This window comes from Mus musculus, chromosome 11, assembly GCF_000001635.26.
Source record: "Mus musculus strain C57BL/6J chromosome 11, GRCm38.p6 C57BL/6J".
Taxonomy (NCBI): domain Eukaryota; kingdom Metazoa; phylum Chordata; class Mammalia; order Rodentia; family Muridae; genus Mus; species Mus musculus.
This window is the reverse complement of record NC_000077.6, coordinates 115893206-115908110: the sequence shown is the minus strand read 5'-3', so window position 1 is coordinate 115908110 and position 14905 is coordinate 115893206. Positions and strand designations below refer to the sequence as shown.

The 14905-nt window shown below is 54.1% G+C and overlaps 2 protein-coding genes across 14 annotated transcripts in view; one reads left to right on the top strand and one right to left on the bottom strand.

The window, feature by feature from the left end:
* The window catches only part of Recql5 (RecQ protein-like 5), a 40920-nt gene that overhangs the window by 25404 nt on the left and 611 nt on the right, over positions 1-14905 (top strand). For 7 of the 11 annotated variants that reach the window (XM_006532361.4, NM_130454.2, XM_006532359.4 and 4 more), the window contains 11 exons: positions 10852-11070; positions 11236-11335; positions 11976-12012; positions 12129-12187; positions 12270-12343; positions 12603-12696; positions 12981-13115; positions 13393-13904; positions 14074-14164; positions 14392-14616; positions 14782-14851. In XM_006532361.4, the coding sequence (XP_006532424.1) occupies positions 10852-11070; positions 11236-11335; positions 11976-12012; positions 12129-12187; positions 12270-12343; positions 12603-12696; positions 12981-13115; positions 13393-13904; positions 14074-14164; positions 14392-14616; positions 14782-14851 (1616 nt within the window). Of the gene's footprint in view, positions 1-10851; positions 11071-11235; positions 11336-11975; positions 12013-12128; positions 12188-12269; positions 12344-12602; positions 12699-12980; positions 13116-13392; positions 13905-14073; positions 14165-14391; positions 14617-14781; positions 14852-14905 lie in introns of those variants that run through there. The other 4 variants (XR_003949326.1, XR_003949325.1, XR_003949327.1 and 1 more) reach the window with 4 other exon arrangements.
* On the bottom strand, positions 1842-10305 carry Smim5 (small integral membrane protein 5). 3 transcript variants are annotated; one of them, XM_006533943.4, is made up of 4 exons: positions 7769-10305; positions 4968-5124; positions 2809-2956; positions 1845-2429 (listed from the first exon to the last, which is right to left on the bottom strand). In XM_006533943.4, exons 3-4 carry the CDS (start codon positions 2933-2935, stop codon positions 2320-2322), a joined length of 237 nt encoding a protein of 78 aa, XP_006534006.1. In that variant the 5' UTR covers positions 2936-2956; positions 4968-5124; positions 7769-10305; the 3' UTR covers positions 1845-2319. The 3 variants fall into 3 exon arrangements, with proteins under 3 accessions (NP_899082.1, XP_006534006.1, XP_006534005.1); NM_183259.3 differs by lacking the exon at positions 4968-5124 and having other exon boundaries at positions 1842-2429; positions 7769-7972; XM_006533942.4 differs by lacking the exons at positions 4968-5124; positions 7769-10305 and adding an exon at positions 3037-4901.

Below are 14905 nucleotides of genomic sequence, written 5' to 3'. Positions count from 1 at the left end.
TAATCCCAGCACTCGGGAGGCAGAGGCAGGTGGGTTTCTGAGTTCGAGGCCAGCCTGGTCTACACAAGTGAGTTCTAGGACAGCCAGGGCTATACAGAGAAACCCTGTCTCAAAAAACAAAAAAAAAAAAAACAAAACAAAAAAAAAAAAAAGAGCAGGGGTTGCAGTGGTAGCACATACCTTTAGTCCCAGCACTCAGGAGGTAGAGGCAGGCAGATCTCTGAGTCTGAGACCAGCCTGGTCTATGGAGTGAGTTTTGGGGTAGCCGGGGACAGATAGGGCTATATACACAGAAATCCTATCTGGAAAATCAATCAATCAATCAATTGGAACAAAGCAAAAACTCAAGACAACCTGGCATATTTCCTGTAATCCTAACATTTGAGAGGCTAATGTAGGCTTCATGAATGGGGGTGTGGCTCAGTGGAAGACCACTTGCCGAGAGTTCTCACAGTCTTCAGGGCTTCATTTGCAGCACCACAGAGAGGGTTTAAAAGCAGCGCGATGCATTTTAGTTTCTTTACCATCATCATTCAGTGGTAGTTTGTGTTTGTGTTTTTTCAGAGCACTCTGCCACTGAACTAAATCCCCAACTCCTGAGTTTTTGTTTTTGAGAAAAGGTCTTACATAGCCCTGGCCAATTGGAGCTGACATAAGCCCACCTGCCTCTACCTCCAAATGCTGGGATTAAAGTAAGGGCTTGTTCAACTCTGAATCCAATTTTTAGGAGCCAAGGACAGGTGGAGTCTTAGATTTCTTGTCTTTGTTTGGAAACTATTTCTGGTTCTCCAAGAACCCAAACCTGTCAGCCAACTCTGTAGACAGCAGATAGTCAGACCAGCCAGTGAGAACTGGCTGCCTGTATGGTTTGGATTGCCAGCTAGAGGTGGCAGGGACTGACTTTCCCTATCTGTGACCTGTCTTCAAGGTAGGTGGGCTCTGCTCCCAAGCAAGCAGAACGTGTGCTGCAGAGACTGAGGGGTCAGAGTGAGTAATTAGAGCCTTTGATGGCTAGAGAGCCAAGTCCTGGTCCTGTTGACATGTATGGAGACTCACATGTCTGTCCCCCTCCTCCACGTTGAGTTTTGTAGCTGTGTATCTGGAAGAAAGAAACCTGCTGGTGGGAGAGGGGGAGGCGGCATGACAGCATCTCGGCAGCACTGTTCTTTAAAATGGGCCCTGGTGCTCTGGTCAGGCCTGCTTAGGAGGGCAGATGAGCACAGTTCATGATTACGGAGTTCTAGAGTGTGCCCGGCACTGTTAGACTTGGGCTGTCTTGCTGGATATCCCAGGAAGCAAGTGCCACACTTAATCATCTCACCAGAAGGAAGCCTAGCTTAAGAGGATTGGGTCACGAAGCTGGCAGGTGTCAGCTGAGGGTGTGTGAGCAGAGTCCAGACAGCACACAAATAGGAACAGGACCAAAACATCAAGGGGCGGGTGTGAAAGACCTAACTAACTAAGAGCCTAACCTTTCTTCAACTGCAGAAATGTGGGAGGATCCAGGGACCTGAGGCTGCTAGTGTGAGGTATACAGACAGAGTTAGGACAGCGGAAATGTAAAGAGGCATTCCTGGGCCTACCACCTGTCCCGGGGCAACAGCCTCCATCACTCAACAGAGTAGGGGTCTGGAAGCCAGCATGTGAGAGAGGATGCAAAACAGGAATGTTGCTGTGGCTCTCCTCTGGTGCCATGGCCTTGATGCCCTGGTGGCATTCCTCCTGTGTGATTTTTCAGCTTTCATGGTCACACAAAGAGCAGTAGCCCGGAAAGAACAGTCAACAGCCATGCCCCTGGAATTCTGGCACTGCCCTTCCGATACACAGAGCCCAGCCAAACCTCATAAACACATAACCAAAAAGTGTTTACTTGGAAATAAGCAGACAAATTTTAACCAGAATGCTGCCATGTTCCTCCCCCTCAGCAGGAGGCCTGGAGTCTGATAAAGTGCACAGAGTCCCTCGCTAGCTTACTTCTCTTTGGCATAGGTCAGCAGAGCCTCAGGAGCCAGCTCCTGACAAGCATGAGCTGGTCCCTATTGAAGTGCGGGACCCTTAAAAGGGTCAGCTTAGCAGATGCCCCAGGTGGTGGTCTGAGTGTGAAACCATCAGCTCCAACAGAGCCCCGTGTCCCCGGCAGATGGGGCAACACTTGTTTCCTTGATAAGACTCCAGATGTCTGTCCTGTCACCTGGGAAATGCCACAACTGGGGCCAGGTAACCTTTGTCTAGAAGAGTAAAGTGGCCATGGTAATAGCCTGGGTTACAGTCCTGGAAGGCTCTTGTCCAGCTTCTCTCCAGGCAGCTCGCTGTTGTCCCTCATCTGGGTTTTGTGGGCCGCACCGGGATCTTCCGCTGTCTGCTCTCAGAGCAGCAGCAGTGAGCACAGCAGCAGCTGCAGGCTATCAGCCCCAGCACCAGGACAGTAGCTGAAGGGAGAGAAAGGCCCAGAGCTGAAAGGCCAGGGACAGAAGTGATGGCCACCCTCCTTCTAGAGACCCTCCCTCCTCCCCACCCCTGAAGGACTGGAGAGGCTGAGAGGCCTGTTGTCACGCTCCACTACCTCGTGACTCTTTTTGACTCCTTTCAGTTCATGGCTGACACCTGGTGGTTTCCAGTCCCCAGCACTGCCTAGCAACTTAGGCAGTGTCAGAGGATATGGCAAATCCCTTAGCTTCCTCTGGGACACTGCTTTTCCTACTTCTTTGAAGGAGACTCGCCAGCCTTCCAGCTGGCACCATGGTTGGTCTCCCAGGTATTGGGACACTAAGGGACAGAGCTAAGGGTCAGGACAGATGCCCCACTTGCCTGTGAAAAGAACAATGATGGAGAAAGCCACGAGCTCCACGGGCTCCGCCTGGGGGAGTTGTTGCAGTTTCAGCAGCAGCCTCTCTCCCACAGAGCGAATCTCCCCCACAAAGTCTGTGGCTGCCATGGTGGTAGGGCTCCTGCCGGTCTGCAACAACAGAGACAGTGAGAAGCCTAGAGTCCCTGCTCGCTGGCTGGGAGGTAGCTCCAGTGAACAACCTCTCCCACCATAGCCTGCAGAACAGGTTTGTCTGTTTCAGCCCTGTACCACGGGTGCATCCGAGGCAGCGCAGCGGGAGACAGGGAGTCATGGAAGTCTGCTCAGTGGCAGCCCTCAGCCCACACCTGCCTGGAGCCGCCCCGGCAAGGGAACCTTGTGATAATTGTGACCTGGAGAGAGCCTCTAAGGGGCTGTCAGGTAAGGTTCTGAGCATCAGATGGTCAGATTATACTGTTGCATTCCTTTGTCTTGAGACAGCAGCACCAGGTTTTGCTGGGGTGCCTCAGCTGACACAGCTTCCTGGCCCGCCTCTGATGTTTTTCAGGTGCCTCCCCTAGATGCCCTCCGGGGAACAAGACAGGTCTTAGGATTCTGTGTAGGAGGAGAATCAGACTCCAAGAACAGGTTCATGAGGACTCTAGCTGGAATCAGCTGTAGAGTGAGGGGTTGTGTGCTTGAATGATATGAAGCTGAGTCCCCAAGAAACCCCCCTTCTCCTCCCAGGCCAGTGTCTTCACTCATATTACTGTCGTGTAAGCAAGAAGGGACCACGCGGTATCCCCTGGAGGCCTCATTTATCTAGATGGGAGGGGAAGTTCTAGGACTGGCTCAACCAACTCTTCCCCTCCTGGCCTGGACCTGTTCAGTTGTAACCAGAAAAGACCTGTGTGTAGAGTGGTGACGGTCCAGGGCTCCTGGAGAGAGCCTAGGCAAAGTTCTCAGCAGAGTTTGCTTTGAAGGTGTGCCTCCTCCCCTTACATCTGTCCTGTGAGTGAGAACAGGGACAACCTTGTGCCAGTGTGTCCAAACTGGTTCTTCCTGAGGGATGGAGGCAGGTGACCAGTCTTCAATGATTGCTACCTTGGCCCTGGTCTCAACCAAGCAGGTGGTTCCTTCTGCTGTGATGTGTGACACTGGTCACTCCCATTACTCCTGCCTGGCACATAGCTGGTCTAAAACTACTCTGAAGGTCATGTGATTGGGTCATCCTACACGTGTGCTCTCTGCCTGTGTGTTGTGCAGCCTCTGAAAGTGAGAGGCCTGGTTGCCTGTAGCTGCCCAGTGTAGAAGGCCAGGCCCTTTCGGACCTCCTCCACGTCTCCTTAGTCGAGTAGGCCCCGGCTGCTGCCCTTCTTCCCTAACAGTTCTTCAGGAACTGGACCACAGCTGCCAAACATTTGGACTTCCTTTCTGTAAAGCACATGGTGCTTTCTCTGAGTTTGTTGTGTGTTTAGTTTTCCTTTTCGTGCTACTGGGGAATGGACTCTGGGACCTTTCTTAAACCAGGCAAATACTGTGCCGTGGAGCTACACTCCAGTCATGTGGTACCCTCTAACTTCTGCCCTCGTAGAACTGCCACGATCCTGCTGTCTCAACCCCTCCCCCTCCTGTGCATGGACAGGCTCTTTATCTCTGCTGTAGTGGAGAGGAGAAGCCCTAGGGAGGGGCCTGGCTCCTGGAACTCTCTCTGGGTGGGGCCTGACAAGTGCCAGGAAAGACAAGGATGGGCCTAGCCAGTGCCCCTCCTGCTGCCCATATGCTCTTGATAGAGGCCTTCCTGACTTTGTGCAAGAACCAGGCTGTAGCTATTTGGAAGCCCATGGGCTGAGCACAGTCAATACCGCCTGCCTTTTGTGGGCCTGGGGCATCGGTTTTTATCAGTTCATCACCACCAGAGTGGGGCACACCAGGCTTTATGAGAACTGCATGTGTTGTCACTAAAGGCACAGATCTGTGTGTCCTGCTGTTATGAACCTAAGACCGTTCCTTCTGGTGAGAACAAAGGAGATGCTGCCCCTAGCCAGTTGGAACATGCTTGCAGAAGGACAGTGATGTATTCGCCCTCCTACCCTGGGACCTCTGTAACACTCCTGCCCCCCCCCCCCCCCCCCCAGAAATAGTGTGCATAAGGTTCAGAACCAGGGCTGTTGTTTCTTACCCTCCCTCTTCATCTATGTTTGGTCTGGCTTGTTCAGTCTGACTGGCACTGTGCCCACATTGCCTCACAAGCCCAATGGAGACACTCCTTAAAAGCAGAAGCAGGCAGGAGTTGGTGGTCAGGAGAGCTTTCTCACTTGTGTGCCACACCCTAAGACCTAAAGAGAAATGGCGGTTAGGGGGGGAAGAAGCACCAGCTCTGTCAGGGTTGGTGGGGTTGGGACCCTAGGCCTAGCTGAAGGGTCTAGCAGTGTCAATTCCCAGAGCAGGAAGAAGGCAGGAGGCTGGGGCTGGGCCTGCTATGCAGGGCAGTCAGGCTTTGTTGGTCAGTTACTCCCAGCTTCTCTCGTGTTTTCCCTTGTGCCTTTCCCCACTCCTCTCTGCATTATGCATGGCTTGTGGAGTTGGAGAACTGCAGACCTGTGCCCCGGGCACCTGAGCTCTTCTCTGTAAGAACGTGGACCACCTATTGTGAGCAGCCTCATAACTTTGTGCCCAGGGCTTCTATAGTCATCCCCACTGGAAGCTCGGTGGAACGTGGCCACCTATGCCAGCCTTGGGATGTGACCTGGGGCGTTAGCTCTTGTCTGTGTTACCAGCAGAAACGGGGCTGCAGAGTATGGCTCTCTGCCCTCAAAGGGCTGAAGAGGAACCCTCTTTGCTTGGCAGTTAGTGTTTTGTTATTTTAAGCTCTGACCCAACATAACAAGCACATCTCAGAGGGGGGAGCAAAGGGGTCTTGTTCTCCAAAGAGGAAAGAGGCACATTCCAGCAGGTCTCCAGGCATCTTCCCAGTGGGCTATTTAAAGCAGAGCCAACAGACACTCGGTGCCCAATATAACCTTGCTCCCCAGCCGTGGTCAGGGGGAGAGGGAGCCCTGGAGCTGGGCCCCATTGACTGGATACACCCTAGGTTTGGGTGAAGCCAAGCAAAGCTACTGGTAATTTTGTGTTTCCAAAACGATCAGTCCCAGGTTTGTCCAATTACTTCTAAACCAGACTTTATGCCCCAAACCTGGGGGAACTAGAGTCTCTCTTAATGCTATGTTTGGTAGAACAAATGGTAGCTTTCTCTGGTCCAGGAGGGAGAACAGGCTTGGCTGCCACTGAGGCCCACTGGTGCCCAGGCCGCTTGTGCAGCAGATTTGGAACCTTCTGTGGATGCTCCACAGGCAGTGATCAGAGAGCTAGCACAACAGAGAAGGAAACTGGCCGAGCTGGGGGACCGATTAGTGTTCCTGGGTGTGGCATGGGACATGGAGGTTCTTGCTATATAGTAAGTGTCCTGTAGGCCAGACAGCAGAAGCTTGGTCCCACAGTTTCTCTACTTCCTCCTTGTCTACTTGATCATCCAACTCCAGCTCCCCACACGGATGAGGGCAAGCAGCGTGTCTGTGCCTGATAAGAGTCATGGGGGCTCTCAGCCCCTTTTGTCCGTTGAGGAGCATCTCGAATGAGACATAACCAACAGATGTGAGAGACCTGAGAGGTCAGAGCCTAACCAGCAGGGCAGAGATGCCCACTGTGCCTGTTGAGTGTTTGAGCAACTCCATCAGTGCTGGGGCTCCGGTTTGGAGTCAAAAGTGGGTGCTTGAAGCCTTGGTGGTTCTGCTGCCCTGGTCCCCAAGTTTTCTAGACAATGGAGAGAACTTCCTGCTCTGGTGGCCAATAGAAACTAAGCGAGCTCCTCTCCTGCAGCCATAGAAGCTGGGCCTCCCTCTGAGCTCAGGGACTGCTGGAGCCTGTGTGTCCCAGATGTGGCTCAGCTGCAGTGCAGTCCCTCTGTTGCACACTTGTTAGTATTACCACAGGAGTTAGCTTCCCAGTCCCACACAAACCAGAGTGCACCCCCTCTGCTGAGCCAAAGAGACTCTCGGCCCTCCCCTTGGTTTCCAAAACTGAATGATGTTTTTCTTTCTTACTGGATAACAGTGTGTTTGCTTTGGAAGGGACGTCTCACGGGGACTTGAACCCCAGTGTGAGGACAGGAGGCAGAAGGGCTTAGCAGCCTCCTCTCGTGAGGCCCTGCCCAAGAAGGTTGTGCTTGCCCTGCACAAGGACTGAAGAGAAGAGCTGTCTGGGGGCAACCATTACAGTAGTTAGTGTGGAAGAGACTCTGGGGTCTTTTCCAAACTCATTCATGTAGTCACAAACTCCTTTCCAAACTTGGGGTTTGAATTAGGGTGCATATCCCTGGCTCAGTTTTCAGAGATCATTGCCAAAGGAGGATCAGGGGTCCTGGTAATCTAAGTGGGTGCAGAGACTCCTCCCTAGGATGATCCTGAGCCGGAAGCACACAGCGGTGAGCAGGTCAGAACTCCAAAAGACAGGAAAGCTGCTGCTCTTGTCCAGCATCCAAGTAGGCAGTTCTGCTGCTGGCTCTACCAGCTCCTGGGGCCAGAGGCCATTCAGCAGGCTGGGCACACCTTGTCCTGAGCCTTCTTGAGAACCAGGGAGGGCTCAGCCCTAATCCTTTCGGAAATGGAGGCTCAGCAAGATTGGGGGCCATATCCTAAACTCACTGAATAGAAAAGGTTTAAATGGATGTGTCCAGCAGCCCCCAGCCCCTGTGCCACACACCGAGTAGCAGTACATCCCCCTTCTCTAGTACCAGGTCCCAGGGGAAGAGCACTCAGGTATACACACAGAGGAGGTGACTAAATTCCCATAGGAGAGTGGCCTAATATATCCCCCAAGACGTTCCTCTCCGAGCTCATGCTAAGCTGTGACTCCTCGCCAGAGATACGAGACCCTGGCTGCCCTCCTTTCCCGATCCTGTCACCTCTAGCCAGTGTCTCTTACCTGGGAGCTCAGATAGTGGGGAGCCTCGAAGAGGTGTCCCAGTACAGAGCCTCTATGTACCTCCTGGAAGTCCTTTGGCCACCACCTTTGACTTCTTCACCAGCGCTGCCACTTTCCTGCCTAGGCGGCTGCTTCTCACTCGGGCACCTCCTGGTGCTAGCTCCCGGTTGCTGACAGCCAGCTGCTGTCCAGCTTCAGCGCCTCATCGCTTCAGCTTTTTTGTTGTTGGTTGTCCTGGAGATCTAGGTGTCAAATTACAGTTGTGAGGAGGAGCCCAGGGAGTCCTCCCCTGAGCTTGACTTGCCCTTCACGCCCTATGCCTTTCCCTGCCTAGAGGTCCACTCTGCTCTCTGGATCCCCAGACGGCTCCCTCTCTTATTCTTCCTCCTGTTCTGCCCTCCTCCTGCCTTTGAGCCAGGCTGTAGGCTGTAGGCTGTAGGCGGAGGGCTGGGGTTGGGCTAATGACAGAAGTGGTTGGCTGTGGTTCCCTGTGGAAATAACCCCGGGGGGCTCCGTCTGAGGTTGCCAGAGGAAGAGGGTGGAGTGACTCGCTCTTGGGTGCCCCAGCACCCTCTGGATGGCCTTTTTGGCTTGTGTCCCTGACCACCCTGGTCTGTCTCTTGGGCCACACTCTGGCTGCTCTCTCTGCCCTCTGCCAGAAAGAAAACCGGGCTACAGGATCACCCAAGCACGTCAGCAAGCTTTCAAGCAGCCCTCTGGTGTGGTACTCTGCCATCTACCCAGGGGCATCTGGGGGGAAGATGAGGATCCTAGATACTCTAAAAGTAGTCTGCGCCGGCCATGGTAGTGCACACCTTTAATTCCAGCACTTGGGAGGCAGAGGCAGGTAAATTTCTGAGTTCGAGGCTAGCCTGGTCTACAGAGTGAGTTCCAGTACAGCCACGGCTACACAGAGAAACCCTGTCTCGAAAAAAACAAAAAATAAGTAAATAAGAAAAAGAAAGAAAGAAAAGTAGCCTGCTTGTTTTAGTGAGGGGCCTTGGGTCCTTCTAAGAGAAAGGTCACTGCTGGTCTCGTTCTGCTCAGCTGTCTGCATGACAGCTCTGTTGGCCCATTAACGTTTGTCGGTCTTGCCACCAGCAGACCAGGCTGCAGGGGGAGGACTGACCTCAGCTCTGCAGTCAATGGAGCCCTTTGAATCTGAGCACAAAACCCCAGTGAGCCAGGGCTTGGGGCAGGGTGTAGACAACCATATGGTCACAGTGCCTAGATGCCAAAGCTTCTCAGAGACAGGACAGGCCACCACTGTACAGGCAGAGGGAACATTTGTCGTGTATATTCAGTGTTAGTGGGAGCTGGCTGCAAGAGCGCCCCCCAGTGGCTGTCTCAGCTGTCTTCCTGCCACTTCTATGCAGTTTTAGGGCTGTTCTTCACTTTGCTGGAGGGACCCTACTTCTTTAGAAGGTGGCATTGCAATTTGCTTTCCTTACAGTAGCCTGCTGTGTGGGGTCAGATCCGCAAGCAGTATTCAGACTAAGAAAACCCTCTGTTCCAAAGCTGTTAGTGCCGGCTAATCTTAAGCCTGGGCACTCAAACTGCCCTGCCTCGCGCTGTCTCTTCTGGTTCCCAACCCTGTACCACATTTCTGGCACTAGAGATGACTGTAAGGACCCTGATAGAACAGTGGCCTCTCCCAGGGCCTCAGCCTGGGGATCCGAAAAGAGACTGGCCTCCTGCACCAGGTGGGCTTCCTGCCACCAGCTTGGGCAGGAAGTGGTTATCCGCAGGGGAACATCTGGAGTTAGAGGCTGAGAGGGAGGCTCTAGTGAGGCTCTAGTGAGGCTGGATCTCCCTGGTGAGTGGGCTCACGAGTGACTAGGCATGATGGCCGCTCTCAGCATTGTGTGCCTCTAGCACAGTGACTCTCAGCCTTCCTCATGCTCTGGCGACCCCCAACCATAACATCCTTTTTGTTCCTTCTTTATTACTGGAATTTTGCTAGTTATAAATTGTAATATATGTTTTTTGGTGGATAGTCTTAGGTAAACCCTATGAACGGTCTTTCAAGCACCAGAAGGCTTGAGACCCACAGGTTGAGAATCATCTGTTCCAGGAGCTATGCTAGGTACAGCCTTCAGCCTAGGGCAAAAAGCTCATGGTGGGCGCCAGGGGAAGCCTAATTCCCTCAGGGAAGATCAAGATACCCATGAAAACTGTTTGTGGGAGCTCATGCCTACAGACCCAGAACTCAGGAATCTGAAGCAGGAAGCTCATGAGTTCAAGGCCACCCTGAGCTGTAGTGAGACCCTATCTTAAAAACAAACAAAAAAAGACTAGGCATGGTTGCAGAGGCGGCTTTCTGAGTTCTGAGGCCATCCCAGTCTACTGTGATGAGTACTCAGTAAGCTCTGGGCCAGCCCTGGCTACAGAGTGAGACCCTGTCTCTAAATAACAAGTACTAAAGACAGGCTGGGCTCTCCTGTCCTCTCCTCCTTCCCCACGGTGAGGAACACTTGTAGAACATCTCATCAGTGCTCACAGCCCGATGGAGCACCGTTGTGCTCCACTGTAACACTGCCCCACAGCAGTAGAGAGGCTGTGGCATTCACAGTAAAATGCCTATCTGATGTTGCCTTGGTGGCAGAGCCTGACTCTCCAGGGCATTCCTGGTCCCTGGGCAGAGGGAAGAGCAGGGCCCTAGAGCTTACAGGTAACCAAACAGACTGAGGCTCATATGTTACAGACCTGTAGGGAAACTGCTTCACCTCCCTGGCCCCGGCTCGGCCATGGGCAGCACCAGATGATGCTTCCCACGCCCTGTGGATAAAAGGGTACAGGACAGAGACTGGGGGATGCTCAGAGGTTGAGAGCATAGACTGTATTCACAGAGGCCCCTGGGTTCAGTTCTCAGCACCTCACGGTGGCTCACAACCATCCATAACAAGTTCCAGGTGATCTGACACTCTCCTGACCTCCTGATACACATAAAATAAACCAAAAAAGGCTTTGGAAAGATATGGAGTGTGGTGCTGGATAGTGAGTGACTCAGTGCTTGGAGACAGGATGAGCCAACACTAGCCACCTCAGCCCCTCAGCCCCTCGGCACTCACTGCCTGTTCTAGGTGCCGCCATGCTGCCATTGCTAAGTACTTTGGGGATGCACCCCCCGCCTGCGCCAAAGGCTGTGACTACTGCCAGAATCCTGCAGCCATAACGAAGAAGCTGGATGCCCTGGAGCGCAGCAGCAGCTGGAGCAAGACCTGCATCGGGCCCTCACAGGGGAATGGCTTCGATCCTGAGCTGTATGAGGGAGGCCGCAGGGGCTATGGTGGCTTCAGCAGGTAAGAAGCCATCAAACGCATAGTCATTCCACTGTACTAGCCAGGCCAAAGGTGGCCTTCCTGCAGTGCGACACATGATCTCCCTGGGGCCAGCACATCACTGTCCCGTCAGGTCGGGAAGGACAGAGCCCCTGCATGGCTGCTCTCACCTAGCCTGTCCTTTAGGTATGATGAAGGTTCTGGAGGTAGCGGTGATGAGGGCAGAGATGAGGCCCACAAGCGGGAATGGAATCTTTTCTATCAGAAACAGATGAGCCTGCGCAAGGTAAAGGGGGCAGAGGCCTTGATGGGGGCTCAGTGGCTCTATTTGGTTACTATTGCTATGAGAAAACACCATGTGTGACCAAAAGCGACATGGGAAGGAGAGGGTTTATTTGCTTGACACTTCCACATCACAGTGCAGCATCAGGGGAAGTCGGGGCAGGAGCTCCAGCAGGGACCTGGAGGCAGAATTGAGGCAGAGACCGTGGAAGAGTGCTGTTCCCTTGCTCAGTTTGCTGTCCTCTACAACCAGGACCACTTACCACAGCCCATAGTAACCTGGGCCCTTACACGTCCATCAGGAAAATGTCCCCACAGACCAGTCTGCCGGGAGGCAGTTCCTCAGCTGAGGATCCGTCTTCCCAGACGACTCTAGTTTCTATCAAGTTAACAAAAAGCCTAAGCCAGCGTGGTGACACATGACTCCAGTCCTAGCACTTAGGAGGCAGAGGCTGGAGTACAAGGCCAGAGACTGACTACATAGCAGAACTCTGTCTGAAATGCACTGCCCCCCCAAAAAACAAAAAACAGCACAGTGGCCCATGCAGGGTTTGGATGGTCCCCTGAGTACCACCTCTCAGTCCCTTCTCCAGCCTTGCAGCAGGATAGGATGTCTCATGTCCCTCCTGCTGACTATCTTTCAGGGCAAAGAGCCCAAGATAGAAGAATTCACGCCCCCAGGTTAGTGCAGAAATGCTCCGGGGGCTTGGGTGTTGTGCCTGGGGGTAGACCGTGGGGGGCTCGGTAAGGCTTCCAGGAGCTGCTCAGATGGAGAGCCTTCCCCTCCCTTTTCTCAGATGAAGACTGTCCCCTGAGAGAGGCTTCAAGCAGGAAGATCCCGAAGCTCACAGTGAAGGTAAGAGAGGGGCAGCTCTTCACTTGCCCTCAGGGCCCCTCCCTGCCGCTGAGGGGGGGTGACCATGACTTCACTCTCATAGGCCCGTGAGCACTGCCTGCGACTTCTGGAGGAGGCTCTGATCAGTAACCATCAGGCTGCAGGCTCCACTCATGGGTGAGCGTGCCGAGGTCACCAGGGCAGGGAGCAAGGCGTCCTCTGAGGGAGGGAGAGAGGGAGAGGCCTCCTCTCCTCCAGAGGATGCCTCTGCAGTGGTGTCCCATGGGTCCCACTCCTTACAGCCCTACTGGGTGTGCATCAGAGGCTGCTAAAGGACAGACAGTAAGCCGCAGGGCTCCTAGAGGATTCTCAGCCGAGTCCATGTGCCCATCCTCACGAGCCCCGCCTGCTCTCCTGTGCTTGTTTCTTCCCACAGAGCTGACCTGCAGGCCAAGGCTGTGGAACTGGAGCATGAGACATTCCGGAATGCCAAGATGGTCAATCTGTACAAGGCCAGTGTCCTGAAGAAGGTAAGCCAAGGGTGCAAGGCAGGTAGTACGCGCTCATGGGATTAGGATAAGGCACGGTGGCCTCTTCATACTCAGAGGCCATCTGCCAGCCTGCTGGCCCTGGAGCCACTGACACCAGTAAAGCTCATCTGCTGACTGGAGGTGTGGCCATCCCAGTGGGAACTCAGGCCCCCCCAACACACACACACACCCCGCATCTGATAAGCAGGGCAGGATTGGAGGGTCGGGATAGGGTTAAGCAGTAGCTTGTGAGTGCCATGGTCTCCCTGCCTGTTCCTCTTTAGGTGGCCGAGATCCACAAAGCCTCCAAGGATGGTCAGCTCTATGACATGGAAAGCGGCACCAAGAGCTGTGGGGCCGCAGCTGAGTTCTCGGAGCCCAGTGACTATGACATCCCGCCAACCTCACATGTGTACTCGGTGAGCAGCAGGGACCCACTAGCCTAGGTTCAGGGAAGACTCCACTGCCCTCTAGTGGGACAGACTTCTCCTCTCCCAGATGTCAGAAAGGGTCATTGAGTAGCGGTGCTCTGCCTCCTGTGTGTCATCTGCCAGTCGGCCCTCTTCTCCCATCAGCCTGGTCCCCAGTGTGCCTTGTTCAGCTTCTCACATTACTGAGAACCTCTCACCACAGCCACAGCTGCCCTCAAGGAGGTCTGGGGTTCTAAGCCTTGTGACTTCTTCTTTCTCCTCACAGCTCAAACCCAAGAGAGTAGGAGCTGGCTTCTCCAAAGGCCCCTGCTCATTCCAGACAGCCACAGAACTGTTGGGGAAGTCTCACTCCCAGAAGCAAGCCCCAGAGGCTATGCTAGAGGGTGGACAGGAGCCCCCAGGCTGGGTCTGTGACCTTCAAGATGAAGACAGGAGCAAGCCCCACCCTGGGTACCAAGAAAAGGCTCTAGGAAGCAGTGTTAATTGTGGGGACCCCTCGCCTGAGAAGAAGACGAAAGGGTCTTCCCAGGGCAGTGCCAAAGCTAGAGCCAGCAAGAAACAACAGCTCCTAGCCACAGCAGCCCGCAAGGATTCCCAGAATATCACTCGATTCCTCTGTCAGAGGACAGAATCTCCACCTCTCCCTGCTTCAGTTCCAAGATCAGAAGATGCCAGCCCCTCCTGTGGGGATGTCCCAGGGAAGTGCACACAAGAGGTTGGAGCTCAGGGACATTTGGTTGCTGTATTTCAGACTGAGGGTCCCAGGGAGAGGCCAAGGTAAGAGTTTGGGTGTCAGGGAATCCTCACAGTTCTTATGGCAGCATCTGACCCCTGTGCCACTTGGGCCTGTGAAGCTTGAAGCCCATTCCACAGTGGGCCCTGCTGGGTGCCTGGGTTGAGAGCATGGCTAGACTCAGACTTCTGGTGCCTTTTCCCCTCCGGCTAGCACCTGCTCACTCAGAGACCAGAGCTTCCCTGAAGGTCAGCCTAGCCCTCTAAAGGAAACCCAGGCAGAGAAGCGGCCCAGACCACAGCAGGTACTGTAGGGCTGGGAGCTTAGGGGAAAGAGGAGACTGGCGGGGAGGCAGGGAGCTGCCCTGCCCTGGTCAAGGGTTCGGGGAAAATCACTTCTCATACTCCAGCAGCAGGTGGGCGGGCTGGAGAAAGGCACATGGTGCTAAGGTGTAGGCTTCCTTCAAGAAGAGGGGACAGCGCCAGTAAAGGGGACCCCAAAAGTAACCCCATGTGCTGTGGCCTTCTACAGGGCAACCCAGAGAGAAGGGCTCAAAAGAGGCTTCGCCCCTCAACCAAGTCCTCCATCTTGGCTGAGGCCAAGGACAGTACCTTGGCCAGTGATCGCAGCACTGAAAACAAAGTGGCTCAAGAACCCTGCCAGCTCTCAGCATCTGGCACCTCCCTGAGGGAGGCCGCAGACATTGTGGTCAGGCACCTGACCCCCTTCTACAAGGAGGGCAGGTTTATATCCAAGGTAGGGTGAGTAGGCCTGGAATACTCGGGTCAGTGCAGGGGAGGTTGGGCTGGCGAGGACTGTGAACCCCTGAATGAAGTAAGGTAGAGCAGCTGCTGCCCACTCTAGACCTGCCTTGCCCGTGGTGGCAAGTAACTGCGGCTCCTCTTTTCCCTTTGTCTCCAGGACCTGTTTAAGGGCTTTGCCCGCCACCTCTCACATTTGCTGGCTCAGCAGCTCTCTCCTGGAAGGAGTGGTGAGGATGCTGGGCCAGGGCCAGAGGGCACTGTGCAGAGGGAGGGGATGCTGC

Excerpts from the sequence above, each read along its gene's own strand:
- Smim5 (XM_006533942.4), bottom strand. The coding sequence starts at position 3,087 with ATGCACCCGTGGTACAGGGCTGAAACAGACAAACCTGTTCTGCAGGCT. Across the intron at positions 2,957-3,036 it reads AACCTGTTCTGCAGGCTATG|ACCGGCAGGAGCCCTACCAC; the intron begins GTGGGAGAGGTT and ends CTGTTGTTGCAG. Across the intron at positions 2,430-2,808 it reads CATCATTGTTCTTTTCACAG|CTACTGTCCTGGTGCTGGGG; the intron begins GCAAGTGGGGCA and ends CTCTCCCTTCAG.